The following is a 12,913-nucleotide window of genomic DNA, read 5'->3' on the forward strand; positions in this document are numbered from 1 at the left end:
AGAAAAAAAAATGGAGAAAGGTTTAAAACAATAACAACAACAACAACAGTAATGGAGAGGGATAAATTAAAGCTAAATCTGAAACTAAATACAGGACATAATGTAGTGATCTCTAATTAGTGTGCTTTACTCATCATTGGTCAATTTCTAAACCCTTTGTACTAGAAATAAATGAAGGTGGATGGAGAAGCTTTAAATTTTCATTTGATGCCAGTTTGCATTTTTTTACAATGAGTATGCATGACCTTAATAATAACTTTTTTTTTAATTGGGGAAAAAAGTTTCTGTTTCCCTTTCCCCTTAAAAGAAATGACTGTGTAAACCAGATAGTTGCATGGACTGTGAGGGAGAAAAGAGTCACCTCACTCCTGAGACCAAGTTCTTTTACCAACAGTCTTTTGATATTTCCCTAATAATTTTCATCAAATGATCTTGGTGTTTAAATGCTTCCTTCAATTAAAAAAACATCAAACGACGGTCCTCTTTCTTCTCTTAGGAATATTAAGAGAACTAACTAATGAGAACACTGCTTGAAAGGAGCATCGAGCATCTGGAAGCAATTAATTACACACATGGATTAATACACAACTTTAAAAACGGAATTAATACACTTCATGTTTTAATTAGCAAAATTGCTTTTTACATTAACACAAAGTGTTTTAACAATGGGGAGTTCCAATATGATGTTTGTAAGTTTTATCTATTCCTAGACCTTTGAAATGTCCCTAGCACTGCAGAAACTAAGCAAATCAAGGATAACTCTGTTTCTGGGAAGTCTTCTATCTGAACTACAAAAGGTTCTCAGGCTTGCATTTTGAAAGAAGCTCAAGTAATTTCAGGAGTTTTCAAAGCTAAAATGCTAAAACCGCAATCGAGTCCAGTCTTACCAAATCTACATAAAAGAGGCTATTGTAGCCAGAAAACAGTATGACTTTAAAGAGTAATTTTTAAAGAAATATTGCATGTATTAAGTGAAGCACAATTTCTATCAGCTTTTCCTTGTGATTACCTAAAATAGCTCTGTATTTGAAACCCTTTGGCTGCTACTGGGGAAATAGTAAATTCCAAAATGTCACAGCTGTCTCCAATTGTTATTGGTTAGCTATAGAAATTGTTAAATATAACTTAATAATATGAATAAATATACTTATTTATATAAAACATCACATGCTTCTAGAAAAGACTAACATTTTAAACACAGGTAATTTGATCTTGAGACCAGAGAAAAATGAATGACATTGAGTGTTGAAGGAGGTGGGAGAGATGGTGTGAGTGATGAGGAAGCCGTGTGCGCTGTAATTGCCAACAGTCACCACAAAGAGGTGAACACATGCCGTTCAAGGCCCTGGAGTTCTGACAAGTGCCTTTATTTCCTTTAGAAAGTGCATGTTTCCATTCCCTATGATTCCCCTGTATGAATTTACCAAAAAATAAAACGAACAAAGGGACCATTTTATATCTTTGACTCACTTCTTAATTTTTTAAATATCTTTTAACAGGCAAGGGCACTTCCATTTTTCCTTAATATAGGATAAATTCCTTCTTGTCATTTTATTTCTAATTTCTTGGGAGGAAAAGCAAGGTGGAAGGGGGAGAGAGAAGTAGAGTTCATGGGAAACTATTTAGAAACCCTGCAGTAGTTACTTTTTAATCTGCGTGAAGTATTTTCCTGGCTTGAACGAAAGTAATCACAAAGGTGATCCAGGCCTTATCTCCACCCAGCGCCTAAGCTTAGCTAATATTTTCTCTAATGTACTTCTAACGCCAAGGTGAAAGGAAGTTGTGCCTTGGTGTTTAGGTCTAATCTCTGTGAACCTATGATGATAGATGTCGCTGAATCTATCATAAAATATAGTCAGAAGTCACTATTAACTCAGAATGGCATGGGGTATGGATAGGAAAACAGCTTTAGATATGAAGATGTTTTTAAAAAATACTCTTCAGTGAAATGGAAACAGTACATACAAGGAAGGCTATTAATTAGATTTTTGGCCAACTTCAATACAATATAAATCTTAGGAAATTCACCATTTTCTTTATGATAATGCAGTGTCTCAATAAAAATCTTCCAGTTTTGAAATCTTGGTGAAATTTAAAAGAATTACTGAGTTAAAGGATATTTTTTATTGGATTTGGTTCATGAGTCACATCGGAAGGTCAACCTTTAAAAATTCATCACAATAGAAATGTCCCAAAGGTAGGAAAAGAAGAATATGTTTTTAAAAGATGGGATCCAGTTTTAAGTTAAAAGAATATAATATACATAGTAATAGCAGATAGACATTTTCCCAAAGCAAGACAGAAGAAATTAAAACATAAAAAAAACAACAAGGTAAAATAGGTTCATAGGCATATCAAGAATTGCCAAATGATAAAATTATGCAAAGTAAATTATATAAATAATCAATCACACCCAAGAAGCCAAAAACTATAATTATAAATAAATATTACTATGCTTTTAATGAACATTAAAATTAAAACAATTATGTGCTTGGTCCTACAACCAGATAGAATAACGAAATTGAGGTGAAGTGAATGAAGATAAACATATTCAGACTGTGTCACTGAATTTTCCAAATTGTGATGACTGTCATTCCACTCTTTTTCACTTACCCTTCCCTTTAATTTTCTAATAGCATTAGATTATTCCCATAAGAAAAAATGCAAAAAGGTAAAGTTTAATAAGAAAGGTAGACTGTAGTTATCTCCAGCACAGATTTCTGTACAGGACTGAGGCCTTCCAACAGAGTAATAGTCGTGTGTGTGTGTGTGTGTGTGTGTGTGTGTGTGTGTGTAAAAACCAGAATGAGGTCTCAACTAAGAGCATGCACACAGAAGTTAGACAGACGTGGGTTCGAATTCTGCTTTACTTGTTGCAGAGCCCAAAGAAAATTACCAACTTGCCCTATCCTCGGGAATCTCATTTATGTAGTGGTTATGATAAAGAGTACAACACAAAACACCTAGTTCAGAGCCTGGCTCATAATAGATACTCAGTAAATAATAAATGTGATATGGATGTCATTATTATCATCAGAACCTCTGGCAAGTCGAAAGCCTCCCACTGCAAAGCACAGTTCTCTTTGGTCTTTCCATGGTGGGAGGATGGCTGCAAAGGTCAGATTTGAAACCTTGGTTTTATTTAAGTTCTACAATATTGCCCTTACAACTACAGCAGCTGTCTTCAGGAACATGTTATTAAAATAACATCCTAATGCCCTTAAGCCTTAAAAATCTGGGCTCATAAGAAAGCTGCTGACTTGCAACCTGGTCCCTAAGTCACTGAAGAAACTGTGGAGTACGTGTGCTGAGTGTAAAAATGCCACATTTCTCTCTACATAAGAGAACTGGAAAATGGATCAAGGAGACTGGGAAAGATCATCTCATAGGAAATGAAAGTGAATGAGTTCTTTGATGGCAAATACTGTTTTACTTTCAAAGGCAGGAAACCGTGACGAATATGAAATCAGGCCTTAGCGCCAGAACTGCCTGAGTTCAAATCTTGACTCTACCATTTAAGAACTTTCGGACCTGGCAAGTTATTCATAATTTTTCTTATCTGTAAAGTGAATACAATTATTAATATATTTTTGTAGGTGTTATTGGAGAACCAAATTTTAAATATCTGTGCAGAGCCCTTGGTCCAATGCCAGGCTCAATAAATGAGAGCTACTATTATAAGTGCCGTCACTATCATTCATCATCATCATCATCATCATTATCATCATCATCATCATCATCACTCTCATTTCTCTGTTTCCCTGTTAATGAGCAGAGTGTGTGGCATTATTGTAGGAGGTCAACCAATGTTCGCCAAATACAAATTAAATGCTGTCCTCCACAATGTAGACCAATAAACAAATCTGAAAGATAAATTTTGGCCAATCCTCATGTTAAAGACAAGCTAATTCAAGCAAAGGCAACAGAAGTAGCAGTGAACTTCACATGATTTTTATTTCTTTAGGCCTGCCCGAAGAACTAAAAAATGTTCAAGGAACTACATTGCATCATTTCGCTGCTCTTTTAGTCTCTCTGAGTCTCCCATACAGAACACTAGCTTAACAGGCAATGTTTCAGCTACAGAAACAGATCTAAACTGTTTAACCAGCCTGGGAAGCCAGTTATGCCTGCTTTCCAGCAGTTGTGTATTGAATCAGCGGTGAGGTTTGAGTCATGTAAGACTGTAGCCAGCTAAGGTCAAGGGTTATGCTCGTGAACTTAAAGCTAATACAATATGATTCTCTACATTCTTCCCTGTAAAAAGGCAGATTTTGGCAAAGAAATTAAACCAGAGATCATAAACTTCATGTTCAAAATAAACCTGTATAAGTAGGCCCCGGGAACAACTACGTACCTATACTGCTTAATGCATGAGAGAAAAGTGCTAGGATCATCTGAGGCCACGAAACTTGTGGAGGATGTAGGGAACTGGGAGGGAGGGTGTTGAGCTATTCCATTTTAAAAAGTAAAAAGTCACACATTTCTCTTCATCCCATTCATTTGACTTGGTTTTTAAGGCTGACGCTTAAGTAAGACCATTCTCTAAAGTTGTCACCTATTTCTTTAAAACACATATAGTCACATGGTGGGGGTGGGGTGGGGGGAAGGTTCCTTCCTCGAAGGTAATCCCAAACATACATCCCTTTCTGTGTGAATTCTGAGGTTAACTGTTAATCTTGACTTTTAGTTGTAACTTTAGGTTTACATTTTAGTTTTTAGTTTAACTGTACCCTCAGCCTCTGTTTCTTTCTGTGCTGACTTTACAAACGAGCTACAAGGGGTCTGTGGTGAATGCATACAACTTACCAAACTTTAAAGATAAGACGGACACATGCCCTAAAATTAGCTGACTTCATCAGATATAATTCCTGAAGTAAGAAATAGCCTTAATTACTTAAGGAAGGAATCGCAGCAGTCAATGTTAGACTATTTTATCCTTGTTTTTAAGTCTAGGTTTGCCATAATATGTTGGAAACTGTATTAACAAAATAGTTTCATGTCCCATATTTTGAGCAAAATCTTGCCTACCAAAAATGTTTGCTGGACTGCCTTTCCACTGATTCCTACAATGATTCTTTGTATTGACCCAAAGTGATGAGGTAGAATGGCCACAATAATGGAGGCTGGCAGCTGAATGAGGGTGAGCCAAAGCATGGATTACTTAAGGAAGGTTAAAGGAAAAACAAGCTCATGCTCAATGATCCCTTACACTTCTCTCCTTTCTCTGTATTTTGATCTGTTCCTGAAGATACTAAAGCGCTTTGCATATCAAGGCAAAATGAATCATTGTACCAGAAAGAACAAAAGGGCTTTCAGCTTTAACTCCTCTGCAGCCACATTTGGGTGCAAGGTGAGAAAATAGGAAGAGGCGTTGAAAATGTGAGTCTTGCATCTCTTCCTAAAAAGAGCAATTTATGCGGTATCTGTTCTCTGTGTCCCTTTGGAACCACACATGATTACTCAGCAAACAGATTCTCCAAGATTAAGGCCAACTTGCTGTAGCAACAACAACGAAAAAAAGTTTAAACGCATCTAACCTTTTTGAAATTAGGATCTTACACTTATTAATGAAAAAAAATATATATAAAAATAAAAGAAAAAAAATGGGGTGGAGGGTGATGAGTAACTTGGAACTGATAGAAAGATCTTTATTATCCCTTACTAGTGGCTAAGCACAAAGAGACCCCATAAAAGAAACTTGGCTGTGTGTCATTCAAGCCCACCTCCAGGGAACCCAGAGGCAATTTCACTCCCAGTAGTCTCCCACAACAGGGGGTCATAACTGCTTGCAATGACCTCTCTAAAAACTGATCTCTCCAGATGGTGTCCCACTGCCTGTGTGGTAGAAAGCTGTCATTAGATTTTCCCACCAGCTGATGTACAACTTCAAACCTACCCCACAACTTGCTGTGAACTGGCAAAAAAAAAAACCTACAGCAACAATAGATTTCCCTCTGTCCCTGAAGAACATTAAGGTCTGTAAGGTCGTCTCTATGTAACCAGAAACGACTTCTTTGAGGTTCTTTTACTACCCCTTGTGTTACATGCGATACATATTCCTTCATGACTGCAGTTAGAAAGGAATTAAACCTGTTAACTGACATTGTGGAACCAAGGACAAAAGATGAATACTTAAATCTTTTAACTGCTTACCAGGTATTTTGTGCATAGTGGGTGCATTAATCCAAATATCCTGAAGGCAAAGTCAGTCTTATCTATAGGTTAAGAAATCGCAGTTCCATTTTCCTCAAATTCATCTGATTGGCAATTGACACACATAAATGTGCTAACTTCAGAGAAATGGAGGGCTTCTGCCTTTCACTGTCTGTCCTTTTGTATTGTTTGAATTCTTTACAAGAGTGTCCTGCTCCATTACTTGTGTAATTAAATAAGCATTTTAAAAACCTCAAAAATTAGAATTGTTCAAAACTAAACAAAAATTTTCAGAGAAAAATTTGCAAGGATATTGCTAACAGCGGTTGTTTACAGCCATTAGGTTTATAGGTGATTTTTGTGCTTTGTATTTGTTGTGCAAAGCATTAAGATACAAAAAATATCAATAACTGGCTATTATTGTTTGTATAATAGAAAAGGAAAATAAAGTGCTTGTGTCATAATAGAAAATTGGGAGCTTCATGACACGTATATACTAATTTTCTACTTTTAGTCCTAGCTCAGCTTCTAAATAGGCTTTCACATGTAGTTTATATTTATATACAGAGGGTGCCAAACAAATGTATGCACATTTTAAGAAAGGAAAAAACTGTATTAAAATTATGCTGATGGTAACCACTTGGAGCACCTCTTGTAACTGCAGAAGTCAAATGTGACTTGTATTGATCTTTTGTTATCAGTATATATCGAGTATTACAATTTTAATGCAGTTTTTTCTTTTCTTAAAATGTGTATGCATTTTTTGGCACCCTCTATACTTAGATATTCACTCCATCAATCAAATTTTTACATTGACTCCTATCTTTATGAATAATCCATCATATCATTTTTCTTCTTCAAAAGTTCAATTCTAAGTTTTCTAATTATGAATCAGTAATTTTACTCTATTCACCCTTTGTGGATATTAGGCCTTCTTACTCAAAGAAAATGGAAACACAGCAGCAATAATTAAGAATATGAGAAAAATTATAAAATGATCATCCTGAGTCACTCATGTGATCCAGGAGTCTAATATGGTGAGGAGGAGGCAGGATTTAGGGACAAGTAAATGGAAAGTGATGGGAAGAAAGACTCTAAGGAGACTAGGGGAATAAAGTAAAATTGCCAGATATAAAAACAGTCACAGGGATGTAAAGTACAGCATAGGGAATATAATCAATAATATTGTAATAACTATGTATAGTGTCAGATAATTACTAGGCTTATTAGGATAATCACTTTGTAAGCTATATAAAGGTCTAATCACTATGCTGTACACCTGAAATTAATGTAATATTATACGTAAACTTTAATTGAAAAAATTTTTTTAAATATTTAAAAAAAGTTTTTTAAATGTAGGGTAGGGGGGATATCAGTTAGGTTGAACCGTATGAAATTGCCATTTTCATTGGTCAAAAAGTTTGACTAGTGGTGATTTAATATGGTTCAACCAAATAACTGTAACAATAATAATAGGAGTAAAGGAGTGAGAAGAAAATCAAGATAAAAGTTCTCTAAAGTCCTCATTCTACCTGACCCCTGCTTCTGTGTGTTATATTTTTTTATTATTTTTTTTTTATTTAGCTGTACATTTTTTATTGTTAGTTTCAGGTGTACAGAACAATGCAATAGTTATCCTTTTGCTTCTGTGTGTTTTAGAACTGATGAGACTCCTGCAGATATTTCATAAGGAATTCTGCTCTTCACATATTCAATTATCTGTCAGTGTCCTGAGAAGGAAGAGGTGAGTATTTCACATATTTACCTTCAAGATGGGAGCCATAAAGACTGACAGACCAGTCAGAATAAACACAAGGGTTCCAGTGACTCTTTGTTCCCTGAAACCAAATCAAAAGATTACCAATCTACTTCTTGTTTTCACAAACATGCTCTTGTTTTCTCACCTTCTAAAACAGCAAAGGTGTTGATATCATATGTAATTAATACCTCAAGGACAGCATATAAGCTCAACATAACTATAAAAGTCTCTTAAAACTATTGCATTATGTGATTTGAATTCATCAAGAGAAAACTGATCCTGCTAAATCCTTTGCTCCTTTTAGAATCAAGAAAGAAAAAAACCACTTGCTCTTGGTCCATCAATTACTGGCCTCTTTGAAGCCTTTATTTTTTAAACAACTTGAACTGTTGTGTAATTATACCTTCTTTCACAGGAGACAGATATTGTATTGTCTCACATTCTAATTAATAAACAGCTCAGGGAATTTTCATAAGTGCAATAAATCCCATCAGCCTAATTTCCAAATCTATAACAACAAAAGTGCTTTTTAACAAATATGATTCCCATACAACCCCTCCTCCCCTGGCCCCAAGAAAGAATCACCCACTGTTGTGGCGTGGGAAATGATGGCTCTGTCGTGTGAGCTATTCACCCAACTAGCACTTAGGAGCAGTGTTGGCTGCAAAAAGTATGCAACAGCGTATAAACAGTCTTATACAGCCCTTCATGGCTACCCAAATTTAACAGCTGAGGGTCAAGGTTTCTCAATGCTTATGGGGGCAGAAATGGATTGGAAAATAAGAATTATTTTCTCTTCATAGATTTCTAAAATCATAGGCAGACTCAAGAGTTTTAGGGAGTCTCAGCAGAGCTGAAAGATTAAAGGGTTTGGCCTTTATAGGTGATTGTGACAGAGTACCACAGCACCAAAAGGACCTGCATGTTGAAAAAACTGAATGACCTGTTTGAATTTTTACATTGTATCATTTAGCCTTTCATTAATCAAAGAAAATTTATGTATCATAAGAAGTGTACTCAAATAATTATTGAAGACTCTCTGATAAAATATTCAGTCCTTTCTAGAACAGCAAGTACAGGAATCCATTAATCATCACCACCCCTTTCTTCTCCATATCTGCCCATTTTCTGATGATTGACATATGGATGTGTGCATGATGTGTTTTATAAAGCCATTTTCCTCTGACTTAACATACCTTACTCCGAGAAACTTTGGTTGTTCTCCGGGTGCAGAAGTCTCTGTCTCCATCTTCAAACTGTCAATGTGGGCGATGGAGATGACAGTAGCAGCCACATACCATGGAAGAGCCATGAAGGAGCACACCACCATGAGGATGGCCACCCAGAAGAGATCCAGGTGATACCCAGCTCCTTTCTGTAGGAAGAGGTAACAAAACCATGTGGAGAAAATACTCATATTGCTGTCTAGTCAGATTTCCAGAAGGGAACTCAGATTACTAAACAAAACCAACTCATTTTACTTGATAAAAATGACTATAAGCACCTTGGGTGAGGGGATTTTATCATCCTCATATTATTCATCCTAGCAATTAAACACCAAGCGGCCACATGACACCTCTTCTAGCTTGATTTGTTACAGGTTACTTATTATTTGCTTATTATTACTTATCCTCTCTGTATCCAAGTTTGTAATCAGAACAATGGAGATATGTGGCTACCTTGAAGAGTTATTGGGACCATTCAATGAAGTAAGAGAAACAAAGCCTCTTGTAGGAACTTAAATCGTGGTTGTTACGTAGTAGGAGCTCAATAAATGGTGACAGTAGCAGTAGTGGTATTGGTTGTTGCAAACACAAGCACAGTAAGCACATTAAAAGCAGGCTGTATGCCTTCTCTGCTTGACTATTTAGCAGTATGCTGTTCACCTAGACAGTATTCAGCAGATGTAGACTAAAGATCTGAAAGCAACCTGGAGACATTATGTACAAGACCATTTCTCACCTTTCATATTATATATATGAAAAAAACTGTTTACTATCTATGAAACATTGTAATTAAGGTAATTAACCCCCTTAATCAGAAAGGCTGATTTCAAGCATTGCCCAATGGTCACAATAACATTTGCTGACTGGAAGAGCAGACAATGTATCAAAAGGTCTGGCTCTTTTACTCACTAAATAAATATTGTTAAATGTGTCCACAGTGTTATTTTATGGTTATATTTCTCTGCTCTTATTTGTGAAGAAATCAAATGCTTAATACTCCTATGGAGCCTGAGAAAATAGAGCAGTCCATTTTCACAGCATGAAAGCAGCAGCACCAAGAACCAGAATATGACCAATCCAAGCCAATAGAGACATTGGCTTTAAAAAACGAGAATGTGACTTACACTAGGAACCCAGTGACTGTTTTGGTTCAGATCCTGTTACAATTAGTCAGAACACTGCTCTCTATGAACTGAAATGCCCAGATTTCACCCCCGGCTCACACACATGGGTCTAATCATGTTCTCAGAGAACTCATCACAGCCAAGGGTAGCTGACACAAGAAAGAAAAGCATCTATTTACTTAGTCCAGGTTTTACTAAGAATAAAAACTCCTTGGGAGACAAAGAGGTCATTAAAACAGTTCATTTCAACTAAGTGGTATGAAAGCATAATGGTTTAAACTGGGAGTAGGGTAAGGTAGGGGTATGAGGGAAAAGGTGGGGATGGCTGAAATAAACTCTTTCAATAGTGACTAATGAGGTAAGTATCATGATACGTCATCTGTGGTATCAGTCATTCATTTTTTCAACAGGTACTGATTGTCAATTCATTAATAGACATGGTCCTGGGTGTTGGTGACATACTTGCGAATAAAACAAACAACACTTTCTGCACTCATGGAGTTTCCATTCTACTGAGGGAGAAAATAATAAACAATATAAATAAGTAAACTATACAGTATCTTAAATAGTAATAAGCCCTAAGGAGAACTGTAAGAACTTGGGCTGTACACTGAGTACAAAGGGAAGCCACTGGAGGGTTTTCAATGGAGGAGTGACATGATTTGCTTGTGTTCAAAACACTATGGCTGCTGTGGTAAGAACAGGCTGAAGAGAGTCAAGGACAGTAAGACCAGGAAGGCGGTTACTGCCATAATCCATGTGAGAGATTGTGATGGTTCCAAACAGAGCGGTAGCAGTGAAGATGGCGGTTAGATTCCGGTTATACCTCAGGGTGGAGCCTGCGGAATTTCCTCACTCCTGCCTATGGGTGTGTCCTATGACCTTACTACAGGCCACTCAGGATCTGGTCTCTGTTCACATCTGCAGCCTCCTCTTTCCACCCCTGCTTGGGTCCTGCACCATGACCACTTTCAGCCACATCCAATTCCTCCAATATGTCTTACTAATTTTGTGTCTTTGTCCATACAGCACCCCCTACCTTAAATAACCTCTACTCTGCCTTCTTCTTCCCTTGGCTCAGTCCTACTGATTCTTAAAACTTAAATCAGTCTTCACCTTTTCTGGTAGTTTTCCTGCTTCAGCCCAAGTGAGATAATTGAGTCCAGTGCAGTTAGGTCTCCTCCTTTATGTTCCCCTGTCTGTCACTTTATGCTTTCTTCTTTCACAGCACTCATCACACTGCTTTGAAGTTGTATGTGTATTTACCTGTCTTTGACATTAGACTACAAGTAGCAAGACCTTGAGTGTATCCTGAATATGTTAGTAGAGTGCATGTTACATAGTCAATTCTCAATTGTTTATTAAAAATGAATGACAACTAGAATGTATAGATTCTTCTGAATGGTAACTAATAATTCTTAATTAGCCATACAAAAAAAATTAAACTTTATTTGTTAATTGGTAGAAATGTAAATCATTTGAGGAGGGCAGTAGGGTGAAAGACAGCTGGAAATATCACATAGTTTTAAACCCTAACTAGACTAAATCACTCAAGATCATATGAGAAGTACCAACACGATAATTAATGGGCAGGATCCTCAACTCTGTCACCAAGGAAACTAGTAACATAAAAATGTGCACACTGATCAGATCAATGGGTCAAAAGAATCGCTGTTTCAGAAAAAGTCATACATGTCACACATAATACCAAAGAGGGTGGTATGAGGATTTTAGAAAGTGGAATATAAAGGTAGTTGCAAAAGCACTAGAATAAATAAATGTTCTGGGACAAAATAATTATAGGTATATAATTACTTTGTGCCTCTTGACATCACTCCCTTCAAAAAGTCTTCCTTTCCCTCAACCACACTGAGACTTCTTGATGGTCTTGAGGGGAAGGGAAAATCATCAATGTGACCTGAAGGCCCTGCCTGGTCTGCCTCTACATAGTTCCATCTCCAAGCTCAACTCTCCCTCTCTCATGGCCACTAAACCAGATTATTTCAGGCATTCATTCTTGTCAGGTTACCTCCTCTTTAAAGCCTGTGTCTATACAGTGATTCCTGTGCCCTGCTGAAACACTTTTCCTACCCCGCTTCGGTTAGCTAATTCCTACTAATGCTTTAGATCTCAGTGCCACTTCCTTGGAGAACTCTCTGCCCCTCCTGGACTAGGACAAACCCTCTCTTACAGACTTAAACCATCACCTCTCCTTCCCAGCACCAGACACATTGGCAATATCACATTTTGCATGATTATTTGAATGCAGTGAGACTCTGTGAGGCTAGGGACCACGTGTTTCTGTTCACCATTGAAATCCCAGCACCTGGAACAGTGCCCAACACAGAGTAGAAACTCTAAATAAATGTTTGTTGGATAAATAAATTAATGTTAATTCATTTGTTCAATGGCACTCGCTAGACCATAGACGTAAAATGACAGATAATATCAGTCCTTGCCCTCAAGTGTAGTGGCAGAGCCGAACAAATCAAAGCCATTTGCAATACCACAGTGTTAAAGGTCTATAGTAAGCGTGAGCTTGGGTGTCATGGGAGCATGCAGGAAGGGTACCCAACTTGCCCAAAGTCAGGGGTGGTTTGCATAGATAACATTTAAGCTAAGTCCTAACATGTGAGCCATAACCACCAGCT

At 37.0% G+C, this 12,913-nt stretch overlaps 1 protein-coding gene across 9 annotated transcripts in view; it reads right to left on the reverse strand.

Annotated features, from left to right (window-relative positions):
- Window positions 1–12,913, reverse strand: part of SLC4A4 (solute carrier family 4 member 4) — a 324,167-nt gene that overhangs the window by 17,018 nt on the left and 294,236 nt on the right. For all 9 annotated transcript variants that reach the window (XM_019663211.1, XM_019663215.1, XM_019663217.1 and 6 more), the window contains 2 exons: window positions 9,109–9,287; window positions 7,919–7,991 (listed from right to left, as the gene is read on the reverse strand). In XM_019663211.1, the coding sequence (XP_019518756.1) occupies window positions 7,919–7,991; window positions 9,109–9,287 (252 nt within the window). The remainder of the gene's footprint in view (window positions 1–7,918; window positions 7,992–9,108; window positions 9,288–12,913) is intronic.

Source organism: Hipposideros armiger, unplaced genomic scaffold, assembly GCF_001890085.2.
Source record: "Hipposideros armiger isolate ML-2016 unplaced genomic scaffold, ASM189008v1 scaffold_386, whole genome shotgun sequence".
In the NCBI taxonomy this organism is placed as follows: domain Eukaryota; kingdom Metazoa; phylum Chordata; class Mammalia; order Chiroptera; family Hipposideridae; genus Hipposideros; species Hipposideros armiger.